Genomic DNA, 19,513 nt, shown 5'->3' with positions numbered 1-19,513 from the left:
CATTAACGTCGTCATCGTCATTAAAAATATCGTACTTAATACTTTCAATGTATTCGAAGTAAATTCCAATAGTGTAGCCAATTTCGTCCTCCGAACCAGACAACGGATGGTGAAAGATAACTATAGCGATTAATTGACCTAATTTTTTAATATTTATAATTTTTTTTGTAGGGCAGTGGATCAATGAATACAATTAAAATCGTGGAAAATTTGTATATTTCAAAAATATGTACATTTGATTTAATCTATTTCAAAAAATATACCTTCACCTGGCTAATTTATATTAAAATAATCACTTTTCGATTAAAAATGCATCGTGAAATGGATTTTTTCATTTCTACGGACTTTTATTCTTATATCTGAGCGTAGTCTCTTTTTCGATGACATCTTGCTCGACTTCATTACGCACTGGAAGCATCCAATCGATGTGATCGTTCACATCAGTAAACGCAGCGATATGTGGGTTTGATGGAAGTGTTCTGGTTACAAGCCCTCGAATAAAGTAGTGATCTTTTTCTTTGAACACTAAACCACCTCCGCTATCTCCTTGAAGCAGACTAGGACCTAAAATTGCATATTTCGTATTACTTTGCGGTTCACTTGAAAAGAAAGGAGTGATTAATTTTCGTTGACGTGCTGCAGGTTACTCACTTTGCTCACTTCCGGCGCAAAATTTATCGCGTGTTAAATACGCTTTATTATCGAAAAATTTCGCACAATTTATGCGACTGATGAAAGGTAAATTCGCAGACTTTAGTATTTTGCTAAGGTTACCTTTCGAAATCGCATCCAATCCCCAACCTGAAACCTAAATATGAAATCAAAATTACGCATTTAGTGGATAGAAATCAACTTCACAGGGATTAAGGTAGGTCTAGGTATTTTGTAGGTATACTCATACTTTTCCTGCAATGCCCTCGGTTGGTGGGATATTTTTTGTACCAGACCAGTCAACACATACTGGCATCACTGTCGCGCCCATTGTGATTTTCTCACTGAGGATCAATAAAGCTATGTCAGATGCATAATTACTGTGCATTCCCTCATAACCTTTTTTGTCGAAACGGATTTCTTTGACCTGAAAAAATTCACAATAAGTGGAATTTCGGAGCGAGGTAAAGCGAAGGGCGTTCGACGTTCGTCGAGGGGATGGGAATGTTATTGAATATAATTCGTATTTTGCAAAGATAATACCTAAACCTACTTTATATGTTCTTTGAGCTGCGTTGTCTTTTGTAGCATAGTCCCTTGACACTTTACTGACGACAACTTCGTAATTGTTTGCATCTGCTGGAGCATCTTTTATTCTGTCGTGAACGCAGTGGGCACCTAAAATTATTCGAAATTATTTGTTTTGTGGCGCATTTTTCATAAATTTGAGCTACCTATTTGTTTTTGTGAAGACGTCATTTTTTAAATAAGTAGAATACCTACTTATGCTATTAAGTTGATGCTCAATTGACCCGTAACTAGCATTTTTGTAAAATTTTTGATTTCTGACATATTCGACCGGTCATGACCCACTCCCAAAATTAAACTTATCACGATTATTTTCAAAATTTAGGAGATACTGAGAGGTCATGTTTGAAAAACTATATAGACAGATATTCTGCGTCAACGTCCTTAAATGAGTAGATATCAATGCATACAATTTTTCGCACCACATTTTTGTAATTTTTTTTTTTTTTCAATTTGAGCAGGGTCCGGAGTCGAGAGTGAGGGGTCGTATCTAGAAAATGAGTGAATGTTCAAACTCAATTCCTCTCAAAACCTCGCTCTCTAGTGAAGAAAAATTGAAAGCGTCTCCAAAAGTATATTTCTAAACTTTTCAATTGCTGAACTAAATTTTTCAATTTTTGACAAGTTTTTAAAAATTCAAATTTAGTCCCTTTTTCCAAAAAAAAAAAAGTGAAATTTGGAAAAAATGTAAACAGAGATGAGATGAAATTAGGTTTATACTAGAAAACCCGTTTAACCTCCCCTAGAAAATGAGAATATATTTTGAATGTCTTATTAACTGTGACATCATCGTAATGCTGATCACCAAAAAAGAAGAGCAAAAGGTACCTTTGAATTCGATTTTAGCTTTTTTGAGATTTTGAGCTTTCAAATGCATTCGTCTGTCTAATGTTAGTATGAGATTGTAATGTACATTTTTGTGAAATTTCAACGTAAACCTGCACAATTCATCAAAATCGATTCAGCAGTTGTCGAGATCTCACTGTGAACCTACTAATGTTGAGGTTTGGACCTATTTTGATCTCTCAGTTGAGCTTTTTTGAATTTTGAGTGCAAATTTAAACCTGCACATCTACACGTTAATCCCTTTCTATCGAGATGTCGTTCATCGAAATCGGTTCAGCCATTAGAAAAAAAAACGACTTTGAAAACGACTTTTTGAGTTTTTTTTTGAGCTTTCAGTTGAGATTTTTTGAAATTTTTGAACTTTCAGAGAAAATTTTCAAAATTTGTTTTCACCAAGAATTGTATTTTTGTGAAAATGTTCAAACTTTGTTTGGGGATTTTCCTTTCTATCGAGATGTCGTTCGTCGGAATCGGTTCAGTCATTCGAAATAAACGACTTTTAGAACGATTCTTTTGAGATTTTTTGAATTTTTTGAACTTTCAGAGAAAATTTTCAAAATTTGTTTTCACTAAGAATTGTCTTTTTGTGAAGCTATTTCAAGGTAAAAAATATTAGAAAAAAAAACGACTTTTAAAACGACTTTTTGAGTTTTCTTGAGCTTTCAGTTGAGCTTTTTTGAAATTTCAGAGAAAATTTTCAAACAATTTGTTTGGTGATTTTCCTTTTTATCGAGATGTTGTTCATCGAAATTAGTTCAGCCATTCCAAAAAAACTACTATTTCGAGCTTTTTTGAGCTTTCAGTTGAGCTTTTTTAAACTTTTATGAACTTTCAGAGAAAATTTTCAAAATTTGTTTTTGCCAAGAATTGTCTTTTTGTGAAGCTATTTCAACGTACAATATATGTACTTCATTGTACGTTGCATATTATCAAGTTTTGAGCTTTTACAGAGCTTTGAAACTTTTTCCCTCAAAAAATTGTTTTTTCAGGGAGATCATTCAAGGCACAATGTAGGTACTTTTGTGTACCCATTTAACATATGGCATAATCAATTTTGACCTTTCATCATGTTTAGAGCTTTTGGTGAGCTTTTACCATCAACTTTTGAAATTTGATTTCGGTCAAAAATTGTTTCTTGGGGGAGATCTTTCAAGGTACAATGTAGGCACTTTTGTGTACCCATCAAACGTGGCATAATCAATTTTGAGCTTTTTTGAGCTTTTAATGCCACTTTTTGAACTTTCAACATAAACCTGCACATCTATACACTTTAGCCGTTGTCTATCGAGATGTCATTCATCAAAATCGGTTCAGCCGTTGCCGAGATCTCGCTGTCACAAAAAACCGACTTAATTTTAGTACATAGTGTGGAGATAGAATTCTGCACATTGCGATACACGGATGTGGGAAGGTCCATATATGTTACGCTTTATGAAGAGATTTACAATAAGGATCAACAGTTGTTTTACGTAATAACTCCTGGACCCAAGTGCATCTGCACGACTCTATCAGTATAACTGGAACACAGATCATATTACGAAATAGATCACTTGATCGCAAGCTTCACCAGTTCATATTTCAATATATGACTGGACTTGTACTACTAATTTGACTACTAATCCGCTAGATGTCGTATTACGGAACTATTTCTAATGTTGACTAGAGGCAGAACGAATTTCTCTCGCTTATGCGACCAAAAATACTGCACAATCTGTCTCTACAATAGAATCATATTTTCAACTCCATTAATCGGTTGATAGTAGTTCGGAGGCAAAAACAAAACTATGGAAGGAAGGGGGTAAATTTTCGGAAACTTTAGCCCTCGCTTCGCTGTGGTCTTTTGGTTTTTCTTATTCAAAATCAATTTTTTTAAAAATTTATCAATTGTTAATTCAAACTCAAAAAAATGTTAAAATCCAAAAATATAAACTTCTCGCATGAAAAAAGTTTTTATTACTGCGCGAAATACGAAAATTTTAGATTAGCTTTTTTATTATGAATAAAGTGTTTCTTTCACTGACAAATGAAAAAAAAAAAGAAAGAAAAGTGGACGGAAGCTTGGGAAGTCGAAAATGGAGTACAAATTAACTACGAGTAAATCCTGACTGACTTATCTTAATTTGATCAAATTCTGCGTTTTTCTTCAAAAATGGACCAAATTGTGCTTTTGTGCTTATTTTGAGTTTCAATTTCAGATTTTGTTGTTTAGTCTTTGAAAAGAATTAAAATAGTTGCCTATTCAAAAAAAAATTCTAAAAAAATGATATGTCAATGTGTAATTTGATAATGATAACTTACCTGTCACAACTATATGTGGAGAAATGATAGTACCGCTGCAAAGTAAAACCTTTTTTTCATTATAAATGGCCACGTGCCAAGGAGAATCCCCAATTTTTTCTTCCACACCTCCGGCAATCAGTAGTTGAGCATTGGTGAATGGTCTTCCGCAATCTGTGGCGTGAAAATCACAATTATTTATGTGAAACCAGTTCGTAGGTACATACTACAACTAGGTATGAGAAAAATAACAATCAAAACATTTGAAAGTACGAGCAGTTTGGAGATAGACGTACCAGGAACACAAGAAAATAAAGCGTTATCCCATTTTCCATCCTCTTTGCAATTTATTTCTTCGTAAGTTGGAGTCGAATTTGTGTAGGTGTGCAGTGGCTGACAAGTTGGTCGAACTTTCGTCCCAGGAAGTAAATTTTCGTCGCATTTGATCGATGCACCTCGATAGTAGCATTTGAGATCGACATTGACTGGGTTTAATTTTTCACATATTTTCTGGCTGTGGAAATGGAAAATCTCGAATTACGCGCGAATTATGAAAAAACAAGGTAAATAAACTCGTAAAATAAAATTAGCACTACATACATATTTCAATTTGAAAGCATAAAATTTACATTGCGCGAGTAAACATACTCGTACTTATGTAGTTACCTTGAAGGGGAAGATGTGGGTTGACCAATAACTGTAAAAATAACGAAAGAATAGTTTAACTTATTCGAAAAATTCTATTAAAATATCTTGGAAAGAAAAGTCATGTTTACAATGTTACGCGCATTTACGATCTCATAATAAACTGAATTGGATTTTCAACGAATGAAATTTACGATCTTCATAAATTTCTCGATTTTTATGACTCGAAGACCATGGAAAAGTAGGTATGCATAAATTGATGTCATTAAGTTGGCTTTTGAAAGTTATAATGCTTTCGAATAAATTTTACAAATTGTGTTCCTAATCGGTTTCAATAATTACCTATCGTCTCAACGAATAATGATTATTGATCACCAAATAGGTAGCGTAAAGTAGGTATTTCCAAAATTAAAAATATCTACTCACCGTTTTCGTAAAAACCATGGAAAAACAGTAAACAAATTAAGTGTAATATTTTCCAAACCATTTTCATTATTTAAAAAATTATTACTCGTATGTAGGTTCGATTCAAGTGCACATACTGCAATCTCACTCTTAGAAATAAGAAACACTTATGGTAAATTATTCTACAACTGATGTGTAATTTATCCTCCATCTTTTATCGGATAAAAGGGGGGGATCTATGGGTGGGGAGATGCACCGTGCTCAACTAGCCGTAAATCAAGTTAATTACCTACCGATTGATTATCGTGAAAAAAAATTCAATTTTTTGCTGTCTTTTTTCATAATTTTTTAAATAGTGGACGGGAAGAGAATGATTTATTGTCGTGGGTTTTTTTACTCTATGTGTCCTTCTCCGTTGTGTAAGATTTCAACTTTTCTCATCATCCTGGCTGAAGAAATGAGTTTGGATTGTAGTTTTTGTTGATAGGTAACAACTTGTTTTTCAACTTTTTTATAATTATGTATTATGTACATACACATGTCGAGAATTGCAAGTTTAGTGATCGTTATATTCGGCTGATTCTGAGAAATTTCATAGCGAAAATGAAAAAAATAACGAATGTTGAAAAGATTGAAGGATTTCCCCCGGTTAAAATATGTAGGTACGAGGTCTGATCAAAATGTTATTGGACAATCCACATATTTTGGGTATAAAATAATGGTAGCGAGTTCGTAAACATACCGTTGGAAAGTGCAAACCTTCCTCTTTCCAACGAGATGAAAAAAAGTTGTGTGCGTTGAAGGACACGCGAGCTAATCCGCTTTAAAGGAACCTACCTCGGGACCAGTCTGCGAATTTTGGGTTTGTTGTTAGAGTAGCGCGCGAGTTCGAAGTTCAACTGCGGTTGAATAAATCGTTTTTCAAATATTTTAATGTTATGAATGCAGTGTATGGGAACTCTAGTAAACGTGTGACAGTGCATTTTCGGTAAAAATTTTTTTTAATGGTTTTGAAAGTGTCGAAAACAATGAAAATGGTGGTTTTTGGCCTGTCACATCTTGAAGTCTGGAAAACACAGGCTGAAATAATCCTGGCGAGTTCGTTAATACGTCGCTGGAAAGAGCAAACCTTCCTCTTTCCAACGAGATAAAAAAAAATTATGTGCGTTGGAGGACACGCGAGCTAATCCGCTTCAAACGAACACATCCTCATGACCAGTCTGCAAAATTTTGTGTTTGTTGCAATGTTGTCGTTTAGAGCAATGTGCGAGTTCGAAGTATTGCTCAAAAGGGGGAATATTTTAAGGGGGATATTAATTTTGACTCCAATGTTCGCCGTAGACTTGTTAAATAACATTTTTGAGCGCTTTTTGTACGTTTTTTTCACTAAATCAAAAATTCGCAGAACACACCTGAGGCACCTCCCTTTGAACCGCTACAGTTTGGGAACCCCTTCACATAGAAAACCCGTTGTACGCTTGTTTTGTAGAAGAAGGTTTGCTCTTTCCAACGGTATATTTACGAACTCGCTACCATTATTTTAAACCCAAAATATGGGATTGTCCAATAACATTTTGATCAGCCCTCGTACATATTTACATTGTACGAAACGATGGAAGTAGATATAAAATGTATTTCCTGGCACTGGAGTAAGAATTCTTACAATACTTTTTAAATTCAAAAGTATGTGGAAACTTATGTGAAAAATTTCACATAAACCTTCACATAGTTTTTCATTCAATCAAATGCAAAAATATTTACAAAACTTAGATATTGAAATGAAATGCAAAATTTTTTGCAATACTTAAACATTTCAAACAAATGCAAAAATTTCATCAAAACCTAAACATTTCAAACAAATGCAAAAATTCATTCAAAACTTAAACATTTCAATGAAATGCAAAAATTCATTCAAAACCTAAACATTTCAAACAAATGCAAAAATTCTTTCAAAACTTAAACATTTCAAACAAATGCAAAAATTCATTCAAAACTTAAACATTTCAATGAAATGCAAAAATTCATTCAAAACTTAAACATTTCAAACAAATGCAAAAATTTCATCACAACATTACCATTATACCACTAGTTAAAGAAAACATTATCTCTAATAAAGCGGTAACACAAACACCAACACCTTTATCATAGAAACTGATTCTTTTAACTAATGAATTTTTTCCACTGTGAACGAATTTTTTTGCATTTGAAGTACACCATCTTTTAGAAATTGATCCATTAGTTAAAGAAATCAATTTCAATAATAAAATGAATAACTATAATAAAATGGATAACCAAGCACCTTTAAGAACATGTGAGAAGTGTATGTGTAAAATTACATACAAGAACTATGCCAGACATTTAAAAACAAAGAAACACAATGAAGTCAAGATTAATGTGAAAGAATTAAAGACGGAATTGAAGTGGTATGGAATGAAAAATGTTGATAAAATGAAAAAATCAGATTTGTTAGTGAACAAAGATAAAATCAAGGCTATTAATATTGATAGAGAAAAATTGTTGAAATTATCAAAAAAGAAATTGATTGAGTTTATTCAGGATAACAATTTCAATATTAATAAACAGTTGAGAAAAGATCAAATAGTAGAAAGGTTACTCGATTTTCACTCAAATAAAACATTACCTCTGCCCAAATGGGAATTTGTGGATGAAAATTTTAAATCAAGACATGCTCAATTTGATATGAAAAATAACTGGGATATTAAAGATATGTCAAAGTTTTTACATTTTATGAAAAAACATGTTAGTTCTTTACTTCAAGAATGGATGAAAAAGCATAGTGGTATTAAAGTGAATTTTTGTGTTTCTGCAACTTATGTAGACACTCGAGATGAAACAAAAATTGCATACAAACATTTGCAAACTAAGAATGATAGAATTACTAATAGAAGTGAATTAACAAATGGAATTTCAACTTTAATGAAGAGTGTACTTGATAGACATGAAAATATCATTGATGAATTAACAGGTAGTCCATGGCGAATAATATCAATCAATAGTTTTAGAGTAAATATAAACAAATATGACCCGCTTAGAGCAAGTTCCTATATTGATCTTCCAAAAATTTTAAAAGATAAGAAAGCAATTATAAATGTTAAAAATACTGATAATAAATGCTTTTTATGGTCACTTTTAGCATGTTTATATCCTGCAAAAGATAATCCACAAGAAATAATAAAGTACAAAGCATATGAGAAAACTTTTGATAAAGCTTTGAAAGATATTGAATTTCCGATGAAAATTAAAGACATAGAGAAATTTGAAAATAAAGTGAATGAATTGAAATTGGTAGAAGGTGGATTATCTATTAATGTTTATCATCATGATGATCGTTATAAAATTTATCCCTTACATATTACTAAAGAAGAGAAAACAAAACATGTTGATTTATTGTATTTATGTGAAGAGAGTAATGATAGAAATACTCACTACTGTTGGATTAAGGATCTAACAAAATTGATTAAAAGTCAATTAACCAAAAACACTCAAAAAATACATTTTTTGTGCAAAAGGTGCCTTTGTCATTTTTACAGTGAAGTTAAATATTTAGAACATAGAGAAAGCTGTAAAGTACATGATCCAGTTGCAGTAAAACTTCCTCTTAAAAGTGATAACATTTGTGAATTTACAAACTATAATCGATCAATGAAAATTCCTTTCACAATAATAGCTGATTTTGAGTGTATACTTAGAAAACTTGAAAAAACTAAAGTAGAGGAAGATGCTAAAACACAAAAAATTCAAGAGCACGTACCAATTAGTTGTGTTTATTACATTTTATATGAGAATGGAGAAATATCAGAGAACATGTTTGAATATTTTGGAAGTAATACCCCTCAAGTATTGTGTGAAAAATTATCAGAAGATGCAGTACGTATTGCTAATGAATACATATATAATTGTAAAAAAATGAAGAAACTGACCAATATACAAAAATGTGAATATAAAGAAGCAACAATATGTCATATTTGTGAAAGAAAATTGAGTGATTTCCCACCTATGATGGAAAAAAATATTAATAAATTGAGAAAAGAAATAGAAATTACTTCAAATATTTTAAAGTATCATGATGATCAAACACTGACTGATAGACTAGAGAAATTAGAATTAGATTTGAAAGAGAAATTAGATGATGAAGAAAAAAATAAAAAGAAAGTTCAGGATCATGACCATATAACAGGTGAATATAGAGGTGCAGCTCATAGTCTTTGCAACTTGAATTACAATGTACCTAGTTTCATACCCGTCTTGTTTCACAACTTTTCTGGTTATGATTCCCACTTATTAGTCAAAGAATTTGCTGGAACTACAGATAATTTAAAACTAATTCCAAATAATGAGGAATCTTACATCAGCTTCTCAAAAGTTGTAAAGTTTCAACACTATTCAGGAAAAGAGGGTAAAATAGAACTTAGATTTTTAGATTCATACAAATTTCTATCTGAACCACTTTCTAAATTGGCTAAAAACTTGGAAATGTGTCATTTCAAAAATTTAAAGAAATGGTTTGATAATACAGTACCACCTGGAAATGATTCATTGTTCAATTTGTTGACTGAAAAATTGGCTTACCCTTACGATTATATGGACTCATTAGAAAAATATGATGAGGAAGAGTTACCATCTAGGGGAAATTTCTACAACTCCTTGAATGATGAACATGTAGATGAACAGGAATTTTTACGTGCTCAAAAAATTTGGGAACATTTCAACATTAAAAATCTAAAAGAGTTTACAATGTTGTACAATAAAATTGATGTACTCTTGCTAGCAGATGTGATTGAAAATTTCAGAAAAACTGCACTTGAAATTTACAAGTTAGATCCACTTTGGTATTATACTACCCCCGGATTTGCTTGGGATTGCATGTTGAAAACAACAAAACAAAAATTGGAATTGATAACTGATGTAGACATGTTGTACATGTTTGAAAATGCCAAGCGTGGTGGAATTTCCCAATGTTCAAATAGATATGAAAAAGCCAATCATAAGTACATGGGTGAAAAATTTGATAAAAATAAAGAATCAACATTCATTCAGTATTTGGATGCAAATAATTTATATGGATGGGCTATGAGTAAACATTTACCATATGGAGGGTTTTGGTGGGCAAATCCAAACGATTTTACTTACAGTAGAATTTTGAAAATGAGAGATAACCAAAGCAAAGGATATCTGTTTGAAGTTGATTTAAGCTATCCAGAAACATTACATGATTATCATTCTGATCTACCTTATTGTGCAGAAAATATTATTGATGAAAATAGACTTCCTAAATTATTCACAACATTATATGATAAGAAGAAATATGTTTTACATTATTTGAATCTTAGACAGGCTCTTGAAGCAGGTTTGAAATTGGAAAAAATTCACAGAGTTATTCAATTCAACCAATCAGATTGGATGAAAGTATATATTGATAAAAATACAAAGCATAGACAAAATGCAAAAAATGAATTTGAAAAAGACTTTTTTAAATTGATGAATAACTCGGTGTTTGGTAGAACAATGATGAATGTGCGAAATCATGTGGATATAAAATTGATTAGTGAAGGTAAAAAATATACAAAGTATGTTTCAAAACCAAATTTTGTAAAATCAACATTTTTTGCAGAAGATCTTGCAGCTGTTCACATGAAAAAAACTCACATCAATTTCAATCAACCAATTTATGTGGGTGTTTCTATTTTAGATATTTCAAAAACATTGATGTATGATTTCTATTATAGGTTGAAGAGAGAATATAAAAATGATGTTAAACTTTTGTATACTGATACAGACTCATTAATTTTGTCAATAAAAACGCCAGACTTTTACAGTGATATGAAAGGAATGATTGATGAATTTGACACATCAGACTATCCTGAGAATAATATATATGGTATTCCTCAAGTTAATAAAAAAGTTATTGGTAAATTCAAAGATGAAATGAAAGGAAAAAGTATTGAAGAATTCATAGGGTTAGCTTCTAAATTGTACTCCATCAAAGTATTTGAAGAAGATGAAAAGAAAAGAGCAAAAGGAGTGAAGAAACATGTAATCAAAAATCAAATCACCCATAATGATTATAAAGAATGCTTAGAGAAGAAAATAACAAAGAGTTTCAAGCAGAAAATTATACAAAGTAAAAATCATAATATTTACACATTTGAACAAGATAAAAGAGGTTTATCTCCATTTGATGACAAGAGATGTATATTTGACAATGAAACTTTACCTTGGGGACATTATAAACTAGAAGTAGAAAGACAGAATTTTATCACACATTTGAAAACTCTCTCTTCACTAATATAAATTGTTAAGGCATTTTCGCCTTATTTTCCTATCTTTTGTAAATACCTACATTATGTAATGTTTGATGTTTTTCTTCTATTATCAGTGCAACGGTGCACTCGTAGTAATCTCGTTCTAACGCTCGTAACGAGATGATTTTGTACATTTTTATCTACCATTATGTATGATTTTTGCCCTGTGTAATTTATACGTTCGTGAAAATAAAATGAAATGGTTGCTTTTTATAAAAGTGTGTTCGTTTTTATATTGATGGTTATAAAACCATTAACATGGTCCTTCGGTCGGGCCGGATTTTGATCCGGTAATATGAACTTTAATTTTTCAATTTTCGAATAATAGTGCATTATTCAAATCCAACTATGGATAACTTAACGGAAGAACAAAAGAGAAAGCGTCGTCCATTATCTCGCGATGTGAAGAAATTATTAATCGAAGCTGACGATTTAGTCAACAAGTCAACGCTCAATTTAGAGCAAATCAATCTACTTGAAACTATTGCCGCCGATTTACGAATTCGGCTTGAAATGCTCAACGATTACGATGATGAAATTACCCTCGCCTTAACCGATGATACAAAATCCGTCGCTTTGGAAACTGCTCTCGAAACGGAGAAAAAACTTTACGCTCCTAAACTTCGCTCAATGGAAGCGAAATGTAAAGCTCAACGTTCTAAATTAGCGGGTGATATTAGTCGTAATTCTATACCAGGATCGCCTAACGAATCGATGCACGCTCCTGCTTGTACTCCAAAGCTCGCCAAAATTTCTCCACCTACGTTCGATGGTAATATTTTGAACTTCCAGAATTATCGTGGATTATTCGAGAATTTAGTTCATAACCAAGGTGATTTGAGTAACGTGCAAAAACTGTATTATTTGAAACAATCTTGTATTGGTGATGCCAAAGATTTGTTACGCGATTTCGAGCTTGAAGATGAGTTATACGTCGAAGCTTGGAATTATATGCTGAGTAAATTCGATAATCGAAGATTGGTAATTCGTATACTGTTTAAAAAGCTCATCGGTGTGGAACCAATTAAAACTGCTAGCCAAATTCGCCAATTAACTGATGAAATCGATATCGTTATGCGAGGATTAAAGGCCAATAAATTAGAATGCGATGGTGCCTTTTCTCGTTTTGTTTGTTTTTTGGTATCAACCAAGTTGGATAATCGGACAGCCGTTGATTGGGAGAATTCGATTTCATCTAATAAAGAGTTTCCTACCTACAAAGAAATCGAAAAATTCCTGCGCAATCGTGCCTTTGTCGCGGATGAGCGACAGGTTGAATCTCAACAGTCTAAATCCAAAGGTGATAAAACGAAGTCGGAACGCAAAACTACCGCCACTGCTACCCTGTCTAAAAAACCTGTTCCGCCGAGCGTTCGTTGTGTCGTATGCAATAATAATCATTTCCTGAATGATTGTTCAACGTTCCTATCAAAAACGCCTCAAGAAAGGCACAAAATTGTGAAATCATCGGAGCTTTGTCGTCTATGTTTCAATCCGCACCATCATGTCACCAATTGTAAACGTTCGAAGTGTAAAACCTGCGGAGCTTCTCACCACTCCTTACTACACTTCAACACAACGTCGTCGAATGAAGATAATGCAAAGTCTAACGATACTGAAACTAAACCTGAGCCCAAATCAACACTCACCGCTCATACTGGTGATACCAAACCAACGTCGCCAATATCTTCAAATAAAACTGTTTTCCTGTCTACGGCAGTGGTAAATGTGAAATCAGCTGATGGTAAAGTAATTCCTGCTCGTATCTTATTGGACCAAGGGTCCGAAACTTGTTTAATTACTCGTGATATTTGTAATCGCGCTAAATTACCTGTTCTTAAAAACGATAATCCAATCACGTTGATAGGTATCAATGATACTACTAAAACGCTTCAGCATAAAACTAAATTCGTATTGGAATCACGATTTTCTAAATTTCAAATGAGCATCGAGGCTGATATCGTTAAAAAAATTCCTTATAGTATTTCTCGCCAAAATGTAGGGAAAATTCTTGGTAAATTTTCTAAACTCAAATTTGCTGAATCTAATGAATTGCCTTACTCGTCGGTTGATATCATTCTAGGAGCTGAGTATGTTGAATTTGTTCTTGGAGACCAAAGACACTTTTATGAGGGTATTTGTTTAAGAGATACTCATTTTGGTTTTATTATCTCTGGTTCTCAAAAGTCTTCTTTTCTTTCAACAGCTTATTGTGGCCTAACTAATGTTGACATTGAACAACAATTGAAACGATTTTGTCAAATTGAAGATATTTTTGAATCGAATCCTAATGAGGCTGAAAAACCTGCCGAACATGTCGAAATCGAGAAACATTTTGAATCAACCTATCAACGTGACTCTACTGGTAGGTTTGTATTACGTTTACCTGTAAAACCTTCTATTAACGTTCTGAATGGCTCTTTCAATAAGGCTAAAGTTATGTTATTGAAAAATGAGAAAAAATCAAGTGCAGTTCGCGAAGCTTATTGTAAGTTTATGAACGAGTATGAAAATTTGAATCATATGAAAAAAATCGAATCTTTTGATGTAAACTCTTATTATATTCCCCACCATATGGTTGTTAAAAATACTCCTACTGATACAAAATATAGAGTAGTATTTAATGCATCTTGTAACGATAAGTCCGGTACCTCACTCAATGATCATTTATTATCTGGTCCAACGCTCCAACCAGAGCTTTTTGATAACGTAATTTCTTTTCGCCAATTTATTATCGCTTATTGTGCAGATATTAAACATATGTACCGGCAAATTTTAATTCATGCTGATGATCGAAAATTTCAACGTATTTTATGGAGATATGGTTTATCTGATCCTATTTCTTTATTCGAATTGATGACTTTAACTTACGGTACTGGACCTGCCGCTTATATGGCTACAAAATGCCTTCAAGTAATTGCTAGAGATATTGAACACGAATTTCCTATTATTGCTAAAATTATTCGCAAAGGTTTTTACATGGATAATTTAATGACTGGTGCCAAAGATGTTGAAGCTGCTCGCGAAATTTTGAATTTAATTCATTCTACTTTAGAATCATATGGCTTTCCCTTATGTAAATACCAGTCAAATTCGGCTGAATTATTGGAAAATATTGATAGTTCTCTGATAGAACCCTTGAACTCACGTGTATTGGGTAACGACCCTTCTATTTACGTACTTGGCTTGGTATGGAGCCCTCAATCTGATACATTGAATGTAATGATTAATTTAACGCCGTTGCCTGATAGTATTACGAAACGTGTTATGTTATCTGATATTTCTCGTATATTTGATATTTTAGGAATTTTAACACCTTTGACCATTAGAGCTAAATTATTGATGCAAGCTTTATGGAAACAGCCTATTGGCTGGGATGACGTCGTACCTAGTGATATTATTCAAGAGTATTTGTCTTATCGCAACGACTTAAGTATTTTATCAAAATTCTCGATACCTCGACCATATTCGTTATTTGAGGATGTAAAAATCTACCATCTGATTGGTTTTTGTGACGCATCTACTAAAGCTTATTGTGCTGTAATTTATCTACGCAGTATTAGCGTTAATGGCAACATAACTGTAACATTTGTATGTGCTAAATCTCGTGTGGCACCTGTTAAGCCACCTAATATTCATCGTTTAGAATTACTCGCGGCAGTGATATTATCCCAATTAATTTCTAGAGTATGTAGTAATCTTAAAATTGATGTAGAAAATGTGTATAATTTTTCCGATTCAAAAACGGTACTTAATTGGATTAATCATCCTGTCGAAAAACTGAAACAATTCGTTTCAAATAGAGTAGCGAAAATACTACTCAATACGTTAAAAGAAAATTGGTTTTATGTAGATACCAAATCCAACCCTGCGGATTTGGCCACCAGGGGTATTTCTGCTCAAAATTTAATTGAAAATTCGTTATGGACTAGTGGTCCTGCTTGGATTAATGACGATTTTGAAGAGTATATCTCACTCGATTCACGCTCTTTTAAATATGCTTCTGAGGAAGTTCTTGAAACTTGTAAAGTAAAGTGTAGTTTTAACGTTACTAGAATGGAGTTAGTTTCTTCATTTTTGAATTATTACTCATCCTTTGTCAAATGTATCAACGTTTTATCTTATATTTTTCGTTTTATTTTAAATATTAAAAATCGTATCAAGAGAAAAAATGATACTAACGTAAATGATGATAGTACTGATTCTGAGAAAGGTAACGTAATTGACGAATCTGAGATCACAATTGAAAATGATAAATTATTATCTGTGACTGAACGTAACGTAACTTTTAAGAAAATTTTGCATGAAGCTCAGATGGAACATTTTTCTAAAGAATACAATGTTTTGTTGTATAATAAATTGAATCAAAAGTCTATCGAATTGAAAGAAAAGCCCCTCAAGTTTATATCGAAGAAAAGTAGTTTGTATTCACTCAATGTCATTCTTGATGAAGATAATTTGATCCGAGTAGGTGGTCGTTTGTCTACTTCAAATTTTTCCTACGAATTTAAACATCCTATTGTCCTATCAAGATACTCTCGTTTTCTAGAACTTTTTGTCGTTCATATTCATGAAAAATATTTTCATGCTTCGAAATCTTTTGTGGTTAATTTTATTCGAAGTAGGTATTGGATCATTGGCGGTCTTACTTACTTGGTGAAAAAGGCTATTATTAGCTGTGTCCGATGCGTCGAAATTGGCTCTAGTGTAGTTCAACAATTCATGGCAGATTTGCCTAAGGAACGAGTTTCTATTTCTCGCCCATTTTCTACCACAGGTGTAGATTTGTCAGGATTTTTCCAAGTAAAATGTGTAAATCACAGATCCGTTAAACACTACAAGGTTTATATTGCATTTTTTGTGTGCTTCACAACTCGAGCTGTGCATCTAGAACTCGTGGATAATTTATCAACCGAAGCGTTTGTGGCTGCTTTTGAACGTTTTATCGCTCGTTGTGGGTTGCCTAGCACAATGTATTCTGATAACGCCACCAATTTTGTCGGATTTCGTAACGTCATTCAACATGACAAACTTATGGATTGGAAATTCATAGCACCTCGCACCCCACACCAAGGTGGACTGTGGGAGGCTGCCGTCAAGTCAGGAAAAGCCTATCTTCTAAAGGCTATCGGCTCTCAAGTATTGTCTTACAGTGAACTGAACACTGTCGTGATTAAAGTTGAGAGCATTCTTAATTCTCGCCCAATCTCCTATCTAGCCAATAACAACGATATTGAGCCCTTAACACCAGCTCATTTTTTAATTGGCAGTTGTCCATTTGACACCCCTTCATCTGACGATCTATTGGTGAAGTGTGGTATTCGTTATCGTTTGTGGAGGTCAATTATTGACTCGTTTTGGACCTCTTGGCGTCGATCATATTTAACCTATCTTCAAGCACGTACTAAGTGGAAGAAAAAATTACCAAATATGAAGGTAGGAGATGTCGTTATAATCAAATCGCCCAACGAAGCGGTGCTTAGTTGGCCTTTAGGTCGAATTATTGAAACGTTCCCAGATTCTTCGAACATTGTTCGTAATGTGATGGTCAGATCCAAGGATGGTGTTTTTCGAAGATCTGTTCAACAGCTAGTTCTGTTGCCTGTAAACTCTGACCAGATTTAATACCTATTTTGTCTGTTTACTCGAAGTTGTCTTTTAGGGTTGATTCTTTTCCCCTTCCTCGTTTAAGGACCTTTCTCCTGTATCCTTTCAAAAGGTCTTGTACGTATTTTGTTTGAAATTTTCGTTATAAATTGTGCTAAGTTTGTACAATTAACTATTGTTTGAGATCTTATGATCATCTTTTATGTAAATATGTTTTTTTTTTGTATTTATAATTGATACTTTATTTTGTTTTTTTTTTGTATTTCTTTGTCCCTTTTGGGCCAAAGGGGGGGAGTTTGTTAAGGCATTTTCGCCTTATTTTCCTATCTTTTGTAAATACCTACATTATGTAATGTTTGATGTTTTTCTTCTATTATCAGTGCAACGGTGCACTCGTAGTAATCTCGTTCTAACGCTCGTAACGAGATGATTTTGTACATTTTTATCTACCATTATGTATGATTTTTGCCCTGTGTAATTTATACGTTCGTGAAAATAAAATGAAATGGTTGCTTTTTATAAAAGTGTGTTCGTTTTTATATTGATGGTTATAAAACCATTAACATAAATAACTTTGGTTAAAATTTTTTTTTTCCTTATTATAAAATAATAATATGATCAATAATGAAAAGGGACATCTTAAATTATTACTCTCTCATGTAAATTGGTATGATGTTTCAAGTAATCAGGAACTATCAGAAAATTTAATCAGAGAATTCAAAGACAAAGTATATTGGTTTGCAATTTCAGTTCATCAAAAACTGTCACAAGATTTCATTAGGGAATTCAAAGACAAAGTATATTGGTTTGCAATTTCAGTTCATCAAAAACTGTCAGAAGATTTCATTAGGGAATTCAAAGACAAAGTAAATTGGGAAGAAATTTCACGTTATCAAAAACTATCAGAAAATTTCATAAGGGAATTCAAAGGCAAAGTAAATTGGGAAGAAATTTCACGTTATCAAAAACTATCAGAAGATTTCATCATGGAATTTAAAGATTGTGTAAATTGGCATTGGATTTCAGGTCATCAAAAACTGTCTGAACATTTCATTAGAGAATTCAAAGATCAAGTAAATTGGCATTGGATTTCATGCCATCAAAAACTGGCTGAAGATTTCATTAAAGAATTTAAAGACCAAGTATGCTGGGAATGTATTTCATGGAGTCAAAAACTGTCTGAACATTTCATTAGAGAATTCAAAGACAAAGTAGATTGGAAAGAAATCTTAGAAAATCAAGAACTATCAGAAGATTTCATATGTGAATTGAAAGATTGGGTATCTAGGAAAAAAATGTAATAGTTAAAAGAATTGTTTTCTATAATAAAATGAGTTCTATTATAGAATTGGATAATTTTATAACAAATACTTTAAGGAACAATATTCAATTATTTCAAGAATCTAAGCAAAGAGTGAAAACATACAACATTGAGGATGGAAATCTTTCTCCAGAAGTTGTGAATGATTTTAAAAACATGGACAAGTTTCAATTTTCAGAAAGCATATTGATGTTATATTTGAGAACGAGAGAAAACTTGATGAAAACAAATGTGAATACATATTTGAATGAAATGAAAAAAATCATTCCTTATGAGATTATGAAGGAAGCTTCACAGAGATTTGGTCTCATATGCAATGTATCAAAAAAAGAGTATTATCCATCCAAAAGGTGTCAAAACTGTGGAAGTACTCGAGAATTTTTCAAAGATCGAGATAATATTTTAATATGCAAAAAATGTTTTGCCGAGGTAATTCACTACAAACATAATTCTAAACCTCATTGCTTCAAGAAACAAAATTCAAACTACAATAGGTTAAGTAATTTCAAAAAGTGTTTGGAGAAATATCAAGGAAAACAAACTGATTTTATAAGTCCAGAGGTTTATATACATTTACAAGAAGCTTTATCTACATTTGGACAAGTGAAAAAATCAACTGTTTTTTATTTCTTGAAAGAACTAGGTTATCATAAACACTATGACGATTATATTCTAATTCATTCTAATTTAACAGGGCAGAAACCAAGTGATATTTCCCATTTAGAACAACAACTTCTAAATGATTTTGAAAAATTTTCCAATCAATTTGATTTGATAAATAGCCATAGAAAAAACTTTATAAATATGAAATTTCTTTTACATAAATTAATGTTGAAAGATGGTCACAATT

General features: G+C 32.4%; 2 protein-coding genes across 2 annotated transcripts; one reads left to right on the top strand and one right to left on the bottom strand.

The window, feature by feature from the left end:
* Nucleotides 1-199: 199 nt before the first annotated feature.
* Nucleotides 200-5,593, bottom strand: LOC135838589 (coagulation factor IX-like). The gene is made up of 8 exons (XM_065354275.1): nt 5,434-5,593; nt 5,029-5,059; nt 4,659-4,876; nt 4,384-4,536; nt 1,205-1,329; nt 902-1,078; nt 652-808; nt 200-564 (listed from the first exon to the last, which is right to left on the bottom strand). Exons 1-8 carry the CDS (start codon nt 5,498-5,500, stop codon nt 338-340), a joined length of 1,155 nt encoding a protein of 384 aa, XP_065210347.1. The 5' UTR covers nt 5,501-5,593; the 3' UTR covers nt 200-337.
* Nucleotides 5,594-12,083: 6,490 nt separating this feature from the next.
* LOC135840644 (uncharacterized) lies at nt 12,084-17,360 on the top strand. Its single transcript, XM_065357269.1, has one exon. The coding sequence runs from the start codon at nt 12,084-12,086 to the stop codon at nt 17,358-17,360; it is 5,277 nt and encodes a 1,758-aa protein (XP_065213341.1).
* Nucleotides 17,361-19,513: the final 2,153 nt, after the last annotated feature.

The sequence above is a fragment of the Planococcus citri genome, chromosome 3 (assembly GCF_950023065.1).
Source record: "Planococcus citri chromosome 3, ihPlaCitr1.1, whole genome shotgun sequence".
Taxonomy (NCBI): domain Eukaryota; kingdom Metazoa; phylum Arthropoda; class Insecta; order Hemiptera; family Pseudococcidae; genus Planococcus; species Planococcus citri.
The sequence above is the reverse complement of the archived record's forward strand: the minus strand, read 5'-3'. Positions and strand labels throughout refer to the sequence as shown.

Bases quoted from the DNA above. Each gene is read 5' to 3' on its own strand.
- LOC135838589 (XM_065354275.1), bottom strand. From the start codon at position 5,500: ATGAAAATGGTTTGGAAAATATTACACTTAATTTGTTTACTGTTTTTC. The intron at 4,877-5,028 runs GTAACTACATAA...CCATTTCCACAG, and splicing joins CCCACATCTTCCCCTTCAAG to CCAGAAAATATGTGAAAAAT. The intron at 1,079-1,204 runs GTAGGTTTAGGT...GAATTTTTTCAG, and splicing joins CAGCTCAAAGAACATATAAA to GTCAAAGAAATCCGTTTCGA.
- LOC135840644 (XM_065357269.1), top strand. From the start codon at position 12,084: ATGGATAACTTAACGGAAGAACAAAAGAGAAAGCGTCGTCCATTATCT.